Source organism: Marmota monax, unplaced genomic scaffold, assembly GCF_021218885.2.
Source record: "Marmota monax isolate L192 unplaced genomic scaffold, Marmota_monax_Labrador192_F-V1.1 WCK01_AAM20220418_F8-fsc00193, whole genome shotgun sequence".
NCBI lineage: Eukaryota > Metazoa > Chordata > Mammalia > Rodentia > Sciuridae > Marmota > Marmota monax.
This window is the reverse complement of record NW_026695203.1, coordinates 2,941,729-2,963,095: the sequence shown is the minus strand read 5'-3', so window position 1 is coordinate 2,963,095 and position 21,367 is coordinate 2,941,729. Positions and strand designations below refer to the sequence as shown.

Below are 21,367 nucleotides of genomic sequence, written 5' to 3'. Positions count from 1 at the left end.
TCTCAATAATAAAGAAAAAATGTTTAGACTATGTTAATGTACATGCTTCCCAACCTGTTATGTATAAAATATCATGCATGTGACATATAAACATTACATACATGCATGTGTGTACATCCCATAAACAGGGTGCACTGTATATGCCCAAGCTATTGTACACACGTTTTAAGACAAAATCGAATCATTCTGTACAGACTTTTCAATACATCACGAACGTCTTTCCATACCAAGTCCTTCGCCAAAATAATTTTAAATGGTGGTGTCGTGTCTCGTTTTTCCTTCCACTAAAGACATTTCCTATAATAAACATTATAGGAAGCCCCACGTGGCTGCCCACCGGGAAGTACCCAAGCATCTCCCCGCGGCTGGAAGTACGTGTCGCCTTTCAGAGCAAAGACAGACGGGAGCTACCGCTGTCCACCACACAAAGCCACGTCCCCGCGGCTCCCGCAGCCGCGCGAGTCCCCGGGCGATCGGGCCGCGGGCACCCGGGAGGCTCAGGGCCGAGGGAGGCCCTGGGCGGCCCCAGCTCGCGCCGGCCGGGCCCGCGCGGTGCCTCGAGCCGGGACGGGACTTTTAGCAACGAGTCCCTCGGGCCGGGCGGCGGGCGGCGGGCGTGACCCAGCGCGCGCCGGCCGCGGGTCCGCGGAGCGCGTCCGGGCCCGGGCCGGGGCGGGGGCGGCGGGGGTCGCGGCCCCGCGGGGGGCGGGGCGGGGCGGGGCGGGGCGCGGCGGCGCGCGCTGCCGTTCGCCGCTCGGGCTGCAGGTGGGGCTGTGCGGCCGCGCTGCCTCCAGGAAGCCTCACGGGCCTTCGTCGGCCGGGCCGCGGCGCCGGCTCCCAGGATGCAGTGTGGACCGGCCGGGCGCTGACGGCGGCGGCGCGTCTGCGGGCGGAGCGGAGGCAGGCCGGCCACCGAGGAGCGCGGCGGGGAAGGCAGGGCCGGGCCGGCGCCGCCTGCCGAGAAGACCGGCGGCCGGGCCTTCGTGGGGCCGCGCGCGGCGGCGGCGACTTCCTCCGGGCCGGACAGCGCAGGGCCATGGCCGAGGCGGCCGCGGCTCCGGTAAGGGCGGCCCGCGCGCTCGGACGCGCGGCCTCGGGGCTCCGGGCCGCCCGGGCCCAGCTCACGGCGCCGCAGGCCCCGGGGAGGGGTTCCGGGGGCCGGGCCGGGCCGCGGGGCCTGGGGCTCGGGCGAGCGGGGCGCAGGGTCCGCCGGGGCCTACGGCGCCCGCCGCCCGGGCCCCGCACCGCGGGCCGAGCCAGGCAGGGGGAACGGCCGCCCGGCGCCGAGTTCCCGTAGCCTTCCGGGGCTTCCTGCCCCCGACCCGGCCGCTGTCCCCTTGGTCCCCGCGCCCCCCCCGCCCCGGGCTTCTTTCTCTGCCTAGCGCTCGGCCCAAGCTTCCCTCCCCCAGCTCCCCCCAGCGGCCTGGTGGCACCTGGGAGGTGTCCGGCGTCGATTCCGCAGACACTGAGCACCCACTACGTGCCCAGCTCGCTCCGGGCAGCGCGGGAGGGCTGCTGTGTTTGTCGAGCCAGGCACTGCACCTAGCCCTGTTTAGGCATTATTTTGTCCTCACTGCAGACCTATGGGGTAGGTACTGTTATTATCTCTGCCGTACAAAAGAAAAACCGGAGGCCCAGAGAAGTTAACTTGCCCATGATCACACAGCTAAAAAGTGTGGGGAGACAGTGGCTCTGTGTTCAAGGACTTGGTGTGTGCTGGGGAAGCAGACAGGTACACCGTAAGGATCGTGCAGAACAGAAAAGGGGGAGCGCAGTGTCCAGGTGGAAGCATACCGTGGGAATGCAGGAGCAGAAGCAGCGACCATCCTGGCCCAGTATTTTGCTCTTCTGTGATTTGAACTGGGCTTTTGCGGGAGGCTAGTGTTTCATTAGACTGAGCTAGACCCAGGGAGCTTTCCAGGAAGGGAGGAGGCTCCGGCAAAGGCACAGAGAGACAGACCCCAGGAACAGAAAGAGTCCATGATCTTGGAAGAGATGAGTTTAATAGGAGGCTGCAGAGAATTGGAAGGGGTTGAAAGGCCTGGACTTTGTCATGTGGGTGGGAACCGCTGAGGGATTTGGCTGCTGCTTAGACCAGCAGCTCATCTTAAGTGGAGTTTGGGTTTCCCTGCTGGTAGCTAAGGCAGCAGAGCTACTTCACACTCCCACTAGTGAGGCTGTGGACCTCAACAGAGCACAGTTCCCACCTCCCAAGCCACATGAAAATGATAAGAAGACTGCACCATTGTTCAACTATCAAAGATATTAATGATGTTGGAGTTTGCACAGGTGCCCTTTTCATGCAACAGGAAGATTCTAACAGTGCATTTAGAACATAATGGGATTTCAGGGGACGGAGAGCAGGTAGTGAGGGGCAAGGATATATGGCAAGGTTGATCCCAAGGAGGAGTTGGAGGTGAAGGGAGGATTACCAAGCTCAGAGCCCAGCCAACCCCCAAAGCACCAGCAGGACTGCACCACACACTCCTTGAGAGCAGGGCCCCTCCCATGGCAGTCTTTCCCTGTCAAACATCCCTTTGCCCATCCATACTCCACCTCTGAGACCAGCTAAAGTCCTACCTTAGTGAGGCTCAGAGTCCATCCTTTCAGACAGCCAGAGAACTTTTTTTTTTTTAAGTAACATCTGGGCAGGGTTTTTTTCTTTTCTTTTTTTTGGCCTCCTGTAGCACTTTCCTTTTGTCCCTTTTTCTGAGGTGTCCTTCCATGTTCTGATTCTCAAGAACACACTCCAAATTAATCCACATATGGTTCCTAGAAGTCACTTTATTTTGCAAGTAGTTGCCAACATTTTGCTTAGGAATGCTTTTCCAGAAAGTCATCCATCCATCTACTGTCACCAGAGAAAGCCTCCATAACATGACTCCTCCCTGCCTCAGACTGTAGTGGGCAGATAGTCCACAAATGTGTGCTTCTTTCATGGTCCCCATCTGCTAGTCGGTCAAGCCTCTGTGTGGCCATTTCCATTGACAGGGAAGCTCCGTATCTTTTGACTTTTGCTGCACATTTAAAAGTATGACTAAGGTCCAGTATCTAATAGAGCCGTGTGTTCTATCTTCTGCTATCTTCTATATTCTGCTCGGTGTCTACCTTCCTCACCAGACTCAAGGGCATGTCACTCATTTCTTACAGCTACAAAAAGGTCTTGAGACTATCAGTTTTACATTGGGAAAGGTAGGAGCCAGGAGGGAAAGAGAATCTCAGGAGGCTCAGGTAGTGTGAAAAAAATCCAACTAGCTTAATGAAGTTGCAGTAATGGTAATCCTAGCTTGCATGGAGTGAGGGACAAGATCAGATTGTCTTAGGGGAATTGGCCATTAGATTTTTCTGTCTTGTTAAAAGGGGACAGGAGGTGCTTTAAAAAAAAGAATTGAGCAACACTCTTGTTTGTGTGGTTTCAGTGGAACAGCTGGGGGTTTTTTGCTGGGTCATCGGCAGTACAGTTCCTGTGGGTGCCGGGAGTGCAGGCTGGGCTCTAGTAAATCTGCAGTTTACCATTTCTCCACTAAAACACCCCAGCAATGCTAAGTCACTGTTTACTTTGCAAAATCACACTGAGCGCCTGCTGTGTGTCGAGCACTGTGCTGTGAAAAGCTGCAGTGCGCCTCCAAGGCCTCATGGTGTCAGCCCTGCAGGAAATGGCCAGATAGGGTGGTGAGCTTCAAGATGGGATTCTGCCATGTGCTCTAGGGGCTGGAAGCAAGGCACCACAGCCACGGGCCAGATCTGAGATTCCCAAAGGAGGTGATCTCCAGGTTGAGATCTGGCACATGAGACAGGAGATTCCCACTTCCCACAAACATGGGCTCCCTGCTCTCAGCCTGCCTCCCATGCCTAGGGAGGTGGGGTCATAGATACAGTGAATGCAATGAGTGACGCTGGTTTCTCTTTTGAAAGATTTCTCCATGGACAATGGCAGCTACAATTCAGGCCATGGAGAGGAAGATCGAATCGCAGGCTGCCCGCTTGCTTTCCCTAGAAGGTCGAACAGGGATGGCTGAGAAGAAGCTGGCTGATTGTGAGAAGACGGCCGTGGAGTTCGGCAACCAGCTGGAGGGCAAGTGGGCAGTGCTGGGGACCCTGCTGCAGGAGTACGGGCTGCTGCAGCGGCGGCTGGAGAATGTGGAGAACCTGCTGCGCAACAGGAACTTCTGGATCCTTCGGCTGCCCCCTGGCAGCAAGGGGGAGGTCCCCAAGGTAGCCTTTGGGTGCCCTGGAGTTGGGAGCCCTCGGGGCTGTGCCTGTAAGTGTGTGGGTGAGCGAGTGTGACACTTGTGGTTCCAGGTGCCCGTGACCTTTGATGATGTGGCCGTGTATTTTTCCGAGCAGGAGTGGGGCAAACTGGAGGACTGGCAGAAGGAGCTCTACAAGCATGTGATGAGGGGCAACTATGAGACACTGGTCTCCCTGGGTAAGGCCTGGCACTCCCTTCTAAGTCCCCAATCTCTTTCTGCTGGTTGTTTTCATCTCAGTGACATGTAAACCCCTAGATACTTTGAGCAAGGGAGTTGTCTTCCTCCTCCTAAAGATGATGCTAGTGATAGTCAGACTCCCCCTTCTGCCTGGTGGAGTGGCAGAGTGAGGAAGATGAAGGTCCCTTTCCTAACAGGGCCTAGACTGTGGAGGTAACTGCTGAGATGTAGATTGCAGGAACTCCTCTGCTCTCAGGTCCAGTCTCTAATTGACCACATATTGAAGAAGGACTTGCTTTACCTTCTCTTGCAGAGCTTTTGCCCTTTATGTTATAATTCTTCAGGGTCCATGGAGAATAGGGCAGATCTTGCTTCCTACAGCAAGCATTTTCCCCTGCCCAAAGCCTTGCTGTCCCAGACTTAAGGGTCACTGCCTGGGAAGGGCCTGGATTCTGCCTCCTGGGCCCATTTCCAGCTCAAGATGAGCTCTCTATGACCTCAGAATAAAGGGCGATGAGGTGTCCTTGGTGAGGAAGGGAATGGGCACCGGCGTGCTGTTGCGCTCTAGAGTGCAGACCTGAGCTGTTGGCTCCTGTGGAGGCTTTATGCCCAGCACTGCTGACACAGGGCCAGGTAACTCTTGGTTGGCTGGGGCTGTCCTTTGTGCTGTCACATGTTCAAACCAGCCCTGCCCTGTGCCCAGCAAATGCCAGCAGCACCTCTCCTAGACTATACAAGATGATCAAGCTTTCTAGCAAAGTTGCCCACCTTTGAGAACTATTGCTCTGTACCAACCCAGACATTTAATTTCCAGACCTTTCTTGATTTTCCAGCTGCCTTTCCCTTGCTCTGATAGGAACATGGCCAAAGCTAACCTTCCTGTCTTTCCTCAGACTATGCCATCTCCAAGCCTGAAGTCCTCTCCCAGATTGAACAAGGCAAGGAGCCCTGCACCTGGCGTCGTGCTGGCCCCAAGGTTCCAGACGTTCCTGTGGACCCCAGTCCAGGTGAAGGGTGGGAGAAGGCCAGGGAGAAACCAGGTGATTGGATGAAAGCAGAAAAGTAGCGGGCTAGGGATGCTAATTGCTTGTTTCCAGAGAGACTGGAGAAACATGAGATGGGTGTGTGAAGTCTGCCTTCTGTAGTCGATCTATAACCTCTAACCTACTCAGCTGGCACTCTGGAAGCTAGTGCCTTCCACATGGAAACGGGCAGACCAGCCAGCCAGCCAGCCACATGGAATGATGAGAAGAGAGTAGAGGATTTGGGCAGAGAAAGGAAGAATCTGTTGAACACAGAATTCATCCAGAGCTTTGCAACATCCACTGGCTGCCTTTAAGTCTATTCCCAGCTGGACAACGGAATCCTGTTGGCAAGCTGTGTGGTCCAATGTTATAAAATTCATGAATTTATTTAAGGTGAATGTGAATGCTAGATATCAGTGTCTCAGATTTCCCTGGAGCCAGTCAGCATATTTGAAAGTTCAGAAAAGGACAGGGGACACATGAGAAAAACCACATTCCTGAGGGGAAGACCTTGCTGGGTTCTCTGGCCAGGAAGACCCTGTCTCTGTTCCATCCCTGCTTCCTACCTTGATCGTCCCACGGTTCCCTTCCTTCAACACTGTGTGACTCAGAATCTGTCTTCCTGTGGCCAACTCATGTGCACTATTTGTGTCTTATGTGTTTGTTGCTTCATCTCAGTTAGATTTTCATTTTATCAAAGGCAAAAGCACATACAGAACTGACCTTGTGACCAGCTTCTGCTAATGCACTCAGTGGTTTAGTTTAGCAATGTATTTTGAAAGTCTTCTAGGTGCTGAGGACTGTGCTGATGGTTGAAGTATAGAAAGGTGACCAGGAGCAGAGCACTATCCACATGGAACAACTACAGGTCACAGGCAGCCTCCAGCTTCCACATCTGGGTGGGGGGGTTCATGTGGCTGGTTTTATTTTCTCTGTAACACTTGCAGGGCCTTCCCAAGCTCCCACACCATCGTTAATTAAGAGCGAATGAGAGCCCGGAGGGACCCCAGTAGCCATCAAAACCCCTTCAGCACTCAGACTCCCATTGTCTGATAGGAGTCCCATGTGGCCCTTCAGTGCAAGCACTAGGGAGGACCCCTACTGTCCCCCACCCTCATCTGGCCTGTCCCTGCCTCTGTCAGGCTTCATGTCCCTTTTTCTTTGTCTTCTATGAATTCCTCCACAGTGCTTAGCAAGTCCTGCTGGATCCTGAGTGTTCCTGCCTGTTCTTGCTTCTCTGCAATTCTCTTGTCCTCTTCCCCATGTCCCTCTGACACAGGGCTTGCAGGAGGAGGTATCCTGCTCCTCAGTTTTGCCCCTCTGCTGGCTTCCCTTCCCTGCTCTGTAAACCCTGCCCCAGGTGCTCAGGTCTCTCAGATCTCTGGGGATCCCCCTTTCCACCTTGTCACTCTTTCTGCCTTTACTCTTGGCAATGGCAGCATCCACATGGAGGGTCCCCGGCTCTTCTCTGCCCCACATGGCCGACCTTTGACTGTCGATGACAGTTACAGCACCCCTTCTAACCACCCCCTGCCTTCCATCTTTCCAGTTCTCTCTCTCTAGAGCCTGAGTGCCCCGGGCCCTTAACCTCAGGAAGCTGTGAGCCCTGAACCCTCCCACCTTCTCGCCATCCTGGCCCATCCTCCCTTCCCTCTGTGGCCATCTGCAGTGGTCTCCTTTGTACAGCCTCAACTCTCTGTTCCTCCTCTGTTCACTGTACCCATCTGGCAGAAGCACAGTTCTGGGGAAATCTGCCTGCCCGTTGTGCATCTGCACCCAGGTACCTGTCTGCAAGCCTGCTACTGGTCTCACCTGATTCTCCCAACCAGCAATGTCAAGTGAGCACCCAGCATTGCCCAGCAATCCCTGGCATTACCTGACTAGGCCAGAGATTGGCAAACTGTGGCTCATGGGTGAAACCTAGGCCAATTGTTCCTATGGCCCACAAGCTGAAAATGATTCTTGGTTTTTGTTTTTAGTGCTAGGGATGAGCCCAGGAGTGCTCAGGCACACTGTCCTCCCCTCTGCCATTGCCACGCCGCTTTCCTGATGGTCACCACAGATTCTTTTTGAGCAGCTATGAAGCACCTGTTTTCTCACATCTTTGCCCACTTTACATCATTTTTTACCAGTTGGATGGAGGCACAGTGGTTTCTTGGTTTAATTTGTATTTTCCCGACTGATAATGAAGTCAGGCATCCTCTTCATAAGGTGATGTGGTTTCTTCTGTGAATTGTTTTTTTTTCTGTATTTTCTACCCAGTCCTTTTTCACTTTTGTATTGATTCTGGACATCCTTGTTTGTGTTCTAGGTGCTGATCCTCATCCACTATGTGCATTACATTCATCTGCCCCTAATCTGGCAGATCTTTGAGCTCTGCAGTTCTTCTGCGGACGTGTTGATTTTTGGTAGGCATACCTGCCAGTCTGTTCCTTTATGACCTGTGCTTTTTCTTTGTGGCTATCCTTGCCTTCCTCATCCAAAGTCAGAAAGGTGTTCTGTTATATTTTCTTATAAAACTTTTAAAGTCTTGCTTTCCAAATTTAATTCTTCAATCCATTCTAGAATTAATATTTGTATAGGCTACAAGGGAAAATTTACATGTTTTCCCCACAAAGATGTCGGCTTTTCCAGCAGTTTGCCATGTGTCTTTCTCCATTGGTTTGTAGCACAGCTTCTGTCTTGAGCCAGGGTTTCATGTGTGCTTGAGGCTGTTCCTGGGCTCTGTGGTTTCTGTCGGTCCCTCTCTAGGACACTCTCTCAGCTTCATAATATTCCTCACAATCTAGCAAACCAAGCATTCCCTGCTTATTCTTCAAGGTTTTTCTTGGCTATTCTTAGATCTTTTCTCTTCTGTATGAATTTCAGAATATTCACTTCAAGTTCTCAAGAAAATCCTGTTGGAATTGCATTTACAATTTAATGTTAGGGAATTGCTACCATTAAAATTTTGAGCTTTGGGCTAGGGTTGTGGCTCAATGGTAGAGCGCTTGTCTAGCATGGGTTCGAATCTTAGCACCACATATAAGTAAGTAAATAAAATAAGGTCCATTAACAACTAATAAAAATATTTTTTAAAAAAATATTGAGCCTTGCTCTTCATGGGAACACTTACCAAAGATTTCTCTGTGTGGTTGAATAAGGTTTTACAATTTCTCCTGATAGTTACAGTTTCTCTCCTAAGTCAGATTTGTAGAATTGATTACATGTTTTATGGTTGTTACTGGGTCAGGTATGCTATTGGCTTGGGTTTAGTGAAAGAAAATGTGTTCTCTCATTAGGCAGAGAGAAATATCTATTTAGAGGCTCTTGGATTTGTTACATATACAATTACATCCTCCAGAGTAGCGCACCTGTCATCTCTGATTTTGATTTTGTTTTTTTGTTGTTGTTGTTGTTGTTTGTGTAACAGTCTGGCTAGGACATTGAAGAATAGTAGAATGATAGCATCCTCATCTATGGATGACATATATTTCTAGAGTTTCCACATTAAGTTTGATTTTTTTCCATAGACATTTGAAGATTCTCTTAGTTTAAAGGCATGTCCTTCTGTTTGTGGCTAGCCAACAGTTTTTATTATGAATAAATGTTATATTGTGCCAAATGCTAGATTTTTTTCCCCTCTTTTTAAATAGTGCCTAGGTTTTTTTGTTACTCTGTATTATACATAATAGTAAATAAAACTCACATAATGGGTGGAGTGCTAGTCAACACAGTTCCCAGTATCCAGCACACAAAGAGCCCGGCCAGAACCTTCAGAGCCCATCATGCCTCCCCAACCACAGTCCCTGCCTTCCTCTTGCAGATTAATAGAAAATTCAGAAACAGAGCTCATCAGCCATTTGCCTTCTTTACATTTTTATTTCCTCTGTACATATTCCTAAGTAACATTGTTTAGTTTTTGCCTGTTGAACTATTTATGAATGGAGTCTTATCGCGCATGTTCTTGAGTTTGCTTTTCCCACCTGACATCATGCGCCTGAGTGTCTGTGTTGGCGTAGTGCAGTTGTAGTTCATTCATTTTCATGACTTTCACCACTTCATAGTTTTCTGTTTTATGACTATAACACATTTGTTCCTTCTACTGTTGGTGGGTGTTTGTGTTCTTTCTTTCTTTTACTTCAAGACAATGCTGTTGTGAAAATTCTTGTGCGTATATAAAAGTCCCTAGATACACAGACATGGGTGTAGACCCAGGAGTGCCGGGGTTGTAGGAGAGGTGGTGTGCTCACCATCACCTGGTAATGACGAAGTGTTTCTGAAGTGGGGATACCAGTCAGCACCCTCCCCAGCAGGGCCTGGGGATTCCTACCATATCTTATTCTCACTGGCTTTGAAATGCCATTTCCATTTCTGCCCATCTGGTAGAAGTTGAAATAGTTGAAAAATTGTGATTTAAATTTGCATTTTCAAAATTAGGAAGCTTCATCATTATATCCGCTATTTATTTTCTTGTGAAATATCTTTTGTCCACTTTTCTTTAAAGTTGTTTAAATTCGTAAGACTTCTTTACATATTCTGGATATGAATCTTGCTGTCAGTTGTGGTGTTGATGGTAGGTTCTCTGTTTATGCTTCCTCGTGTTGCTGGGGATGGAACCCAGGGCTGCATGCTGGGCGAGCACGCAGCACCAGCCTGTGGTATATTTTAAAGTGCAGATGCTTTTCACTTCCGTGTTCTTGGATCTTCTAGTCTTTTGCTTTATGGTTCATCCTTTGTATGTCTTCTCCAGTTAAGAATACTGCCCAACCAAGAAAGAGGTCATAATACACGTCTCATTTCCTACCAGAGGTTTTCTATTCTTGCCTTTCATGTGTAAGTTCTTAATCCGCTAGGAATGGATTTTGTGGTGATCTGAGGGAGAGCCCTGGTTGTTTATCACTAGCCCTTTGTTCTCATTTTCCCTTTGCTATTTAGAGAAACTTTCAAGTTACCTCATCAAGCACCATGAAAAATGCAGTTCGGGTTATGGTTGGAGTTGACTTCAATCTACAAAACATTTGGGAGAAAATTGACCTTTCACTCTACTGAGTCGTATCATCCTTGACTATCCTCAGTCCCTCCATTTCTGTGATGTCTCAACAAAGGTTTATAATTTTCTCCCAAAAAGTAGGTTGAGGGTGTAGCTCAGTGGTAGAATGCTTGCATATCATGCCTTCAGCCCTTGGTTCAATCCCCCACACTGCAAAAAATAAAAATAGATCATTTTCTCCCAATGAGGTCTACACATTCTTTTGTCAGTTATATTCCTAAGTTGTTTTTTGTTTGTTTGTTTGTTTGTTGTTCAGTCTCTGTGGTCGGTGGAGTCTTGCTTTTACTTGGGGGCAGGGAACACCATTCCCTGCAGCTGCAGCTTAATCAAGGTGCCACCTCCATCCCCCTGCCCTTCCTCAGTCCAATTGCCTGCTGCCCCCAGGGATAGGTGCCCTCTGCTGCTTTGCAAGGGACAGGCTCTATGCTGGCCCAGGTTACTTCTGGTTTTAGGGTCAGCATGAAGAATTCCTTCTGCACAGATAAAAACTACATCCTAAATTATCACTAATAAAAATAGCTTAACTTCACTGGCCTTCCTCATTTGTTTTCTCAGTTTAAGAGCCACAACAGGAAAGAAAATAGTAATTGGTCAGCTCCCTCAAAATCCTAATAGTATATAAAAAGGCAGTTGTATTATTTATTGATATTTCTATACAGGAACCTTGCTAAAACTCTCATTAGCACTAATAACTTTTCTAATAATTATCTAATGGTTTTCAGATTTTCTGAAAAGTTAATCATATCATCTTTGAGAAATAAGACTATTTTTTTTTTTTTTATTTCAAATCTTTATGGTTTATTTTTGTCTTATTTTATTGGGCAGAGAAATCCCAGGAAATCCTTAAGTAGAAGTGATGATAACAGGTGTCCTATGGATTCATGATTTTATAGAGAATAATTTTTAATTTTTCACAGTGAGAATAACATTTACTAAATGTCTCATTTACAAATCCCCTTTATCAGGCTGAAGAAGTCTCCCCCATTTCTGAATTGCTAGGTATTTCCAACAGGAGTGACTGTAATTTTTTTTTAACTTATTTATTCTAATTTGTTATATATGACAGCAGAATGCAATTCAATTCATATTACACAAATAGAGCACAATTTTTCATGTCTCTGGTTGAACATAAAGTAGAGTCACACCATTGGTGTTTTTATATATGTACTTAGGGTAATGATGTCTGTCTCATTTCACCATCTTTCCAACCCCCAGTGACTGGAATTTGTAGAATGCTTTTTATTTTCTTCTTGGTGTTTATTGAGATGATTATATAATTTTTCTCCTTAACACTCTAATAAGGTCAATTATATTATTTCCTAATGTTAAGCCAATGTTGTAATCCTGGAGTAAACCTAACATAATCATGACCTTTATATACATTTCCAGACTTGTTATGATCATTTTGCTTAGGACTTTTGAATCTTTGTTCATGAGTGAAGTAAGCTCATAATTTTCCTTTTTCAGACTGTCTGCATTATTTGGGTATTAAAGATATAAGCTCTGATGTAGGCCCTCTGTTTTTATTTTCAGAGAGTTTGTGTAATGTTGGAATTTTCTACCCTTGAAAATTTAGTAGAAAATCCCAATAAAGTCACCTGAGCCTCCAGTTTTCTTTGTAGGGGAAATTTTGACTATCCATTTAATTTATTTTAGTTATTAGACTATTTAGGGTTTCTACTTTTTCACTGGTTATTTTGGAAAGTTGTAATTTTTCTAGGGATTTGTTTCTTGGATTTTCTGATTACTTGGAATGACATTTGTAATGCCTTGTTGCCTTTCTAACCTCTGCTGCATCCAAACTGCCTCCCCTTTTCCATTCTCCATTTGGTTCCTGATGCTGTCTCCTTTCTTCCTGATGTGCTTGCTGGAGATGAACTGGTCTAATTTCCTCTTCACTGGACCAACTTCATGCTCTCAGTATTCTGTCCTTATTTTCCCTTTTAGTAATTTATACTCTGATATTTGTCATTGTCTTCTACTTTTTAAAGGATTTTGTTGGTGGTGTTATTTCTTTCCTAACACCTTGCAGTAACTGTTTAGCCTATTAATTTGCAGCTCTTATTAAGCGCACACAAAGCTGTAGAAGTCCTCTGTGCCATGGTGCCTGCAGCCCATGTGTCTGGATAGATAATATTCTTCTCACTGGGTCCAGTTATCTTCTAATTGTCATTGTGATTTTTCCTTAGACCTTTGGATTATTTAGAAAGCAATGCTTGTTTGTTTGTTTTAAATTTTAGTAAATATGAGGAGTTGAAGACTTCTAACTTAATTGTATTATCATTAAAAAAGACAGTGTGTAAAATATTCATCTTTTAAAATTTGCTGAGATTTGTTTTATAACCTGGAGTGTTCTTTTTGCTTCCTCACTATGTGCTTGAGAAGCATGTATGCTCCCTGTATTTGGTTTCTACTTGTGTCCATTTGATCAGGTTTGCCAAGTGTTGTTTAGTTGTTCTATGACCTTTAGTTGGCGATATTTACCAATTATGAAAAATATGTATCAAAATCCCCTACCGTGAGGGCAATCTGTCCATTCCTCTCCAGAGTTCTTTTAGTTTTGCTTTATTATGTATTCTTAAAGTCAATTTCTTCTAAGATATGTAGCTACATCACTTTGTGTTGTTAATTCTGGTTTAGTTTATCTTGTATTCTGTGATATTGCTTTCTGCATCCTTCTGTTACAGGTGTGAGTTTTCTGGTAAACAGCATATTTCTGTGTTTTTTGTTTATTTACAGACTGATAGTCTTTGCCCTTTAACTGTCCAAATTTATAGCCACCAGCTACAGGTAACTATTGAGCACTTGAAATGGGCTGTAAGGACAAAATGTAGACCAGATTTAGAAAACTATGTGCAAAAAAAAAAGATGTATATGAAGGATGTGTGTATAAAACTATATAAGGTATCTTATTTTGTATTGATTGTATGTTGAAATAGCATTTTGGACATATTGGGGTGAATCCTTCCATCTGTTTCCTCAAGATTTTACAATGCAGCTACTGAGCCCCTCTGCCAGTTGCCTGTCCCGTGGGACCCTGCTGCTCCAAATCTTTTCCCTGGTCATGGTAGCTTGTGTGTGTGGATCCTTGCTGCCTTTTTTAGAGGAAGCTTTAGAATTTTTCTTTGTGGGGAGTTATTTTTTGTGGGTATGTTGGTAATGAACTTTCAGTTTAAGTGTACTTATATATGGGTCTATTTCTGTCTGAAAAAATCTTTATTCTATCCCTGTTTGAAAGACAGAATTCTGGTCTATTATTTTCTCTTAGCCTTGTGAGACTGTTGCTTTGCAGAAGTCAGCTGTTGATCTTGCAGGTAATCTGCCTTTTTTCTCTGCCTGCTTTTAATAAGGCTTTGTCTTTGAGAATTGGCAGTTTCACTGCAGTACCTTTACGTGTGGACTTGTTCAAGGAAATTAGCAATGTTCTCTCTTTGAATATTGTCTTGCCCCTTTCTCTCCAATCTTTTATTCGTGAGGTTTTCATCTTTGCCTCTATAACCTCTCTTTATATTTTCAGCTCTATTGCCATGCTGAGGTCTGAGCGCCACTGCCAGGAGTATGCTTCCCCACACACAGCTTGGAGCCAAGGACAGGGCAGGCAGTGCCCTGAGTGGCAGTTTGGGCTTGGGTTGTAAGTTTAGTCTGCTGGGAATGTTGCCAGTTGGGTGGTGGGGTGTCTCCAGCCAGCTGCCCCACACACACACACCTGACCCTAGACCTGCCACACTCCTTCCCTAATGGGAGCATGCCACTCAGACCTGGGCAGGAGCTGGATTTCCAACTTTGTAATGTTTTGAACAACCAATTAAAAAAAAAAAAAACTAATTTACTGTAGAAACTAGGGCTTTCTTAGTTTCTGGCCTCTGTTTGTTTTCCTTACTTTATTTGTAAGTCATCCATACTTTGATTTCTTTTTTCCTTTTTCTTATTTTTATACTCTACCCAGCATTTTTATTTTTAGCTGTCCCAGTCTGGAAGGAGTTTCTCTGTTTCTCTGCACATCTAGCCAGCCATATGCCAGAAAGAAGACTTGATGCTGCTTTTACATCTGTTAAGATGATCATATTGTCTTTGCCATTACTGTTAACTTTGTGAATTATATTACCATATTTTCTAGTCTCATCTTATCCTTGATAAACCTGATTTGCTCATAAAGTGTTATCTCTTTTTCTATTTTGAAAATACATTATGGGATTTGATTTGTAATTCTTTAATTTAGAATCTTTCATATGTGTTCATAAATGAGATTATTTTATACATTTTTTCATATACATTAGTTTGTATAATCAAAATTATAATAGCTTCATAAAAGGAGTTAACAGATATTTTCCTCTCAGCTTTTTCTTTTTTTCTTTTTTTTTTTTTAACCCAAAGGCACTTTACCACTAAGCCAGCGTTTTTATTTTGAGACTCGGTCTCACTAAATTGCTGAGACAGTATTTGAACTTGTGATCCTGCCTCAGCCTCCCAAGTTGCTGAAATTACAGGCAAGCACCACCTTGCATGGCTTTCTCAGCTTTTTGAAGATATTCCATTATCTCTGATGTCCTGATTATTGTAGTAAATCTGCTTTCAGGCTGAATGTTATTGTTTTCTCATTAGTACTTTTTAAGATTTTTTTCTTTGTTTTTGCTGTTATTTCATTTCACTTGAATGTTGTCTGTTTATTTATTTGTGTTTATTTTCTACCTTGGAACCCATAGTTTTATGAACCCTTTAAACTATGGGTTCATAATGCCTTCAAGTTTGGAAAATTCTCAGCCATTCTTTCTTTACCTACTTCCATTTGCCCCTTTCTTTGTTCTCTACTTCGGGAATTTCTACCACCGGTTATTAGAACTTCTTATTCTATCCTTCATGGCTCTTAACTTCTCTTTCGTATTTTCTATTTCTTTATCTCCAGTGCTTTGCTCTAGGTTATGTCCCCAGATCCATTTTTCCAATTCATGGATTTTCTCTTCAGCTGTGTTCAGACTGCTAAGCCATTTATTGAGTTTCTAATTTCCACAACGGCTTTTGTCATTTATAGAATTTATTTCACTCTTTTTCAAATCTACCTGTTTAAAAATAATTTACTCTCCTTACCTTGGAGATTCTGCTCCTTCTTTTATTTCTTTGAATATTTTAGACATACTTATGTTACTGTATCATTCAACCTATCCTTTTTTTTATGGTTCTTAAGAGCAAAGTCTGCCAGTGACTCCCATGACTGTTTGGCTCCTATTCTGGTCTGTAAGTTTTAATTTTTCCTCTAGTTTTAGTGTGTATGGGAACCCTGTAGTCTGAGTTGTTGGGGTAATCCCATGGGGCAGGTTTGCTCTTGCCTGTGCTGGGTTCTCCTCGGTTTCTCAGCACCTTTTCAGTGAGCTTCTCAGCATAGGGCACCTGCACTGTGTGGGTAGTATGAATTCTGTGTAGATGCTGAACTCCAGTGTCTTACGGGTCACTTCCCTCGCACACCCCTGGACAGGTGGGCAGCTTCCTAGTAACTCCCTTTAGTGGTTAGAGTTTTCTTAGGCCCCATCTCACTTAGGACAGAGCCTTATAGATCCTGGCTGCCTGCAGCAGGTCAGCACCACATGGACATGAAAGCCCAGCCCCTAAGGCCTGTGTCCTATGAAAGCAACGCTGTGGGGTCATTTGTCTTCTACAGCAACTCTGGACTGAACTCTTACTCATACATCTGAACTCTTTCTTTTGAGTCACTTAACCATGTATATGAGGGTTAAAGTTGGGGAGAAGAGGAATTTGAGGTTCAGTTTTATCCGTCACTCCTGTGTTTTAAGTGAAAGCAGGACTTCCTAGAGCAGCTCAGACTTCCTCATGGACTAGCTTCAGCCCAAAATCCCTACTTGCTATTGCCTTCCTTCCCATCAGACTCTTTGCTGTTGAACCTGTGTAAGGCCAATGTGTCCATTTCCTTGGCTGCATATTTATGAGCTCAGGGCCAAGGGACTCACACACTCTCCCTTTCCTAGGCTCGGGGCCCCCTGTTCCTGCCCCTGACCTTCTGATGCAGATCAAGCAGGAGGGCGAGCTCCAGCTGCAGGAGCCACAGGCACTGGGCGTGGAGGCCTGGGCATCCGGGCAGCCAGATATTGGGGAGGAGCCCTGGGGCCTCAGCCAACTGGACTCTGGGACAGGAGACATCTCCACAGACGCTACCTCAGGTGAGTGGCTAAGACAGAGCAGTAGACACAGGAATGAGTTGTAGAAACTGAGGGCAAGAACTGGGGGAGGTTCCTGAGAGGCTGTGGGGAGCTATGGTCTCTCAGAACATCTGGTCTGACTAGTATAGAAGTTTGCCTTCCTTGAGGAAGGGTCTGGACTGAAGCATATCTCACAGGCCCTCTGGGGGTTGGTGACACTGTTCCTGAGTGTTCTTCTGGCCTAGCAGGTTATCTAGACCAACACATGCCTGCTTTTCCTGTCCCCAGCCTCAGGCAGTGACATCAACAGCTGCCTCTTGTTGGAAAAGGGCTCCTTCTCAGTGACATCTGAGCTTCCCCATGCTCTGACATCAGAGAGGCTGGGTTGTCATGATCATTCAGAAAAGTCCTTGTGGGGCTCTTGGGGTTTAGCTGCCCTCCCCTCCACAGTTTTCTTCTGCTCCCCGCACTCTTTCTGCCCCTGACCATGGCTCTGGTCTCTTCATTGCAGGCGTCCATTCCAACTTTCCAACCACTATCCCACCCACTTCCTGGCAAGCAGATCTCCCTCCCCACCACCCTTCATCGGCATGCTCAGACGGGACACTGAAGCTCAACACAGCAGCCTCCACAGAAGGTATGGGGGTGGCGAGAGAGGAGGCGAATGCCTCCACTGGGAGCCCTGTTTTTATTGGTGAGGTACCCTGACCTTTGGGTGTCTGTGATCTCATGATTATTTTATTTCTGAATTCTGTTTTTTATCTCCTCCAAATGCTTAGGCTTGAGCAGTCTTTCCTGGCAGTATCCATGTTTTAGACCATTCTCTTTCATGTGGTGTTAAGCAGTCTATTCTAATGTTCTGATTTCTTGAAGGACAGATCTCCTCTCCAGACTCACATGGCTCCTCTGGCATAGAAGCAAACAAAACAAAGCTAAAACCACTTCTTAGGTATTGGCCCTTCCAAAGACAGGTGTCTGAAGGCCAGAATTGGGAGCATCACTTACCAAACTTATGTATTCGTTTTTTTCTTCTGTTATGCTACCTCAAGTTATAATTTCTGTCATCTTAGCACCCACCAAAATATGTTAAAAGCCAAGATCCCTATGTATAAAACCTTGGGATGTGAAATTACAGTACCTTTATATACATTCCTACTCATTCTCTACTCATTCTCTAATATTCTCATCATTAACTGGGTGACTGCTTCTTGGACGTGTTATCTTGCTTAATCCCCTGACATCTGACATTCACAGAGGAGCTGCTGGTTGGAAACATGCCTGATGTCCACAGCTGGTACAAGCAGAGCCCAATCTCAGATTTATCTAAACCTATGCCTATGCCTTTGCCCCTTGGGCAGTAGCCTCCTTTGGTCAGAATTCCTTTTCTTAGGAAAGTTCATGATTAGCCTTAACAGCCAAAATGAAAACAAAAGCTGGGGGGCAGATCTGGGGGTTGCCTTGCTGTAGCAAAGGCACTGGGACACAGTTTCCTCTGGGTCATGGGACAGCCTCACCACCATGGTGGAGTGCTCTGCAGAGTCTGGTCCTGAGGCTTGGCCAGGAGGGCCCAGAGTAGCGTCCCAAGGACTAAATAGCTGCTGTGCTTCTAAATGAAAGCATCAGATCCTTAATTCCTCAAGAGTAAGGGCCAAGATGATATGTGCCTTTCTGTCTTTCTCAGCAGATGTAAAAATTGTAATTAAAACAGAAGTCCAAGAGGAGGAGGTGGTGGCCACACCTGTGCATCCTACCGACTTGGAGGCCCATGGGACTCTATTTGCACCAGGCCAAGCCACAAGGTTTTTCCCTAGTCCTGTCCAAGAAGGAGCCTGGGAAAGCCAGGGTAGTTCCTTCCCTGGCCAGGACCCCGTGTTGGGGCTGCGCGAGCCGGCCAGGCCTGAGAGGGACATGGGAGAGCTCAGCCCTGCAGTGGCCCAGGAGGAGACCCCTGCCGGGGACTGGCTCTTTGGTGGGGTTCGGTGGGGCTGGAATTTCCGGTGTAAACCTCCGGTGGGCCTGAACCCAAGGACCGTGCCAGAGGGGCTGCCTTTCTCCTCCCCAGACAATGGAGAGGCCGTCCTGGATCCTAGCCAGGCCCCAAGACCCTTCAACGAGCCCTGTAAATACCCTGGCCGGACGAAAGGCTTCAGCCACAAACCCGGCCTGAAGAAGCACCCTGCAGCGCCCCCGGGAGGCCGGCCCTTCACCTGCGCCACCTGCGGGAAGAGCTTCCAGCTGCAGGTGAGCCTGAGCGCGCACCAGCGCAGCTGCGGCCTGCCAGATGGCGCGGGCACGGCCACCAGCACCGGCACCGGCACGGGTGCGGGCACGGCCACCTCAGGGGGCGGCAGCGCGCGGGACGGCAGCGCCCTGCGGTGCGGGGAGTGCGGCCGCTGCTTCACGCGCCCCGCGCACCTCATCCGCCACCGCATGCTGCACACGGGCGAGCGGCCCTTCCCCTGCACCGAGTGCGAGAAGCGCTTCACAGAGCGCTCCAAGCTCATCGACCACTACCGAACGCACACAGGCGTGCGGCCCTTCACCTGCACCGTCTGCGGCAAGAGCTTCATCCGCAAGGACCACCTCCGCAAGCACCAGCGCAACCACGCCGCGGGGGCCAAAGCACCGGCCCGTGGGCAGCCGCTCCCGCCCCTGCCCACCGGGCCCCCCGACCCCTTCAAGAGCCCCGCAGCCAAAGGACCCTTGGCTTCCACAGACCTCGTGACCGACTGGACTTGTGGCCTAAGCGTCCTAGGACCCACTGATGGTGGCGACCTGTGAACACCACCACTACCATAGCCCCCGTGGGCTAAAATGTACAAAGTCCTGAGTGCAGACAGCAGGGTGGCGTTGAAAGCCTAGAGGCAGAAAGGGAGACTGGCAGAACCAAATTCCCACATTGCTGAACTGATCACTGGAACAAGAGGAACGCTCCACCTCTAGACACAGTAGGATTCTGATGGTGAAACTGCATACCGTAGTAGAATTTCAAGTAATTTAACTGCAAACCCGGTTTTTGTTCTTGTTTCTTTTTTAATTCTTGAGGAAAAAGCTGGAAAACAGTAGCAGCATCAGTTGAGATCTTGTCGTGCACTTTTGTTTTTCAGGGTGTGTGTCCGCCATGTCTCCTGAGTCTGATGGCAGTGCTGGGAGGGTTTTGGGTGGGGTCCTGGAGGTGAGGAGGGCCCTGGATACCCCTGGCCCCAGGACTTCTAGGGATGGGTCTCCAGACAGCACAGTCTGTGGGAGTTGAGTCACTAGTCTGACTGGGCAGCAGGTCTGGGCCTTGGACTCCTGGGCCTGGGCAAAGAAGGGTACAGGACCTGGAACCCCAGCTTCCACTCAGCAGGAAGGACCAGACCAGGAGAGTCAAGGCAGTGGTCAGCTTGCCTGCCTCTCTTGGAAGGCCTCTAAGCACTGGCCTGGCTTTTCCCTATTCTGCACCATGCCATCTGCAGTACTGTCCTAGAGCACTTGACAGCATCCCCCAGGGACTCCTGGGCCCCATCAAGGAGAGCCATGTGGAGCTGTCAGGTCTGGAGGAGGTGAAGAGCCAAGGCTGAGCGTGGAGCCCTCACATCTGGTTATGCAGAGCCAGGCCTGGAGCCAGCGGCCCAGACCCCAGATGCTTCTGGTGTGCTGCCCCTCCTATAGTGTCTCATTTCCAGAGTACTTGCACATCACATCTCACTTGATCATACCTGACTTTGGGAAGCAGCAGGACAGGTACTTGTTTCTTTATAGAAATGAGGAGATGAAAAGGGCTCAAAGGGGGCATATCTCAGCCTCTCGCCATTGAGTACACAATGTGTGCCAGGAGCCAGGAAGAGCCACAGCTGGGACACAGTTCCTCCTGAAGCCTTAGTTTAAGGGAGAAAAGGTTTTGGGTTCTTCCCTCTGAAAAGACTTGTCCCACACCCAGTGAGTCAGATCCTTAGGCCTCAGAGGAGTATCTGGCTCCACAGCCCTGGAGAACCTGGCCTCTTTGGTGTGTGCGCTCATTCACACACTAGGGCTGCTCAGGAGGCAACCTGGGAGGCTGGTAACATGTGAGTGGCTTGCTCAGTCCCACCTCAAAAGTCTTCAAAGTGGAATTAGAAATGGGCCCAGATTTCTTGTCCACCATAGTGCTATCCCCACCACACACATATCCATTCCTGGTTTTTGAAGCAGCCTTTGGTCCTCTTGCCCAAAAGGGTTCCTGCCTCTCTTTGCAAGGAGAGGCCATGGCATCCATTCATTCACTCTGTCCTGCATTTTATTAGGAATAGACTAGTTAAGAAAAATGTTTCTATGTACTGTATATTTTGTACCTGTTTACACTTCTAATATTGATATAACTGATATTTTGAAAAATAAATGAACAGAAAACATCCTGTTAAAATAAAACCTAACCAGCACCAAGGCAGTTTGGTGGGTTCCATTCTTAGACCTGTGTCTTTGTTGCTAACAGACAGCCAAGGGGCTGTCTGTCTACTTCCTCAGCACCCTCCTTGTGCGCTTAGTCACCTTGAGCCCCCAAGAGGTAACTATCTTTGAGAACTAGGAATGGGAGGTCCCCGAGAAATTTGATTCCTTGGAGATAAACTGGCATTGGGGACAATCAAATCACACTGCATCAGAAAATAAACATGGCTTATGCAGTTTAGTTTAATTTGACGTTATACATGCAAATAGGAAGTCTAGGAGGAAAGATGCAGAATATCAAAGAAGTGGATGTTGGCTATTTTG

The 21,367-nt window shown here is 47.4% G+C and overlaps 1 protein-coding gene across 8 annotated transcripts; it reads left to right on the top strand.

The window, feature by feature from the left end:
• The first annotated feature begins 803 nt into the window (after positions 1 to 803).
• Positions 804 to 21,065, top strand: Znf746 (zinc finger protein 746). 8 transcript variants are annotated; one of them, XM_046429830.2, is made up of 7 exons: positions 804 to 1,060; positions 3,916 to 4,215; positions 4,303 to 4,429; positions 5,324 to 5,470; positions 16,466 to 16,657; positions 17,148 to 17,273; positions 18,321 to 21,065. In XM_046429830.2, the coding sequence occupies exons 1-7, from the start codon at positions 1,037 to 1,039 to the stop codon at positions 19,415 to 19,417; spliced, it is 2,013 nt and encodes a 670-aa protein (XP_046285786.1). In that variant the 5' UTR covers positions 804 to 1,036; the 3' UTR covers positions 19,418 to 21,065. The 8 variants fall into 8 exon arrangements, with proteins under 8 accessions (XP_046285786.1, XP_046285785.1, XP_046285790.1 ...); XM_046429829.2 differs by having other exon boundaries at positions 18,318 to 21,065; XM_046429834.2 differs by having other exon boundaries at positions 805 to 1,060; positions 4,348 to 4,429; positions 18,318 to 21,065.
• Positions 21,066 to 21,367: the final 302 nt, after the last annotated feature.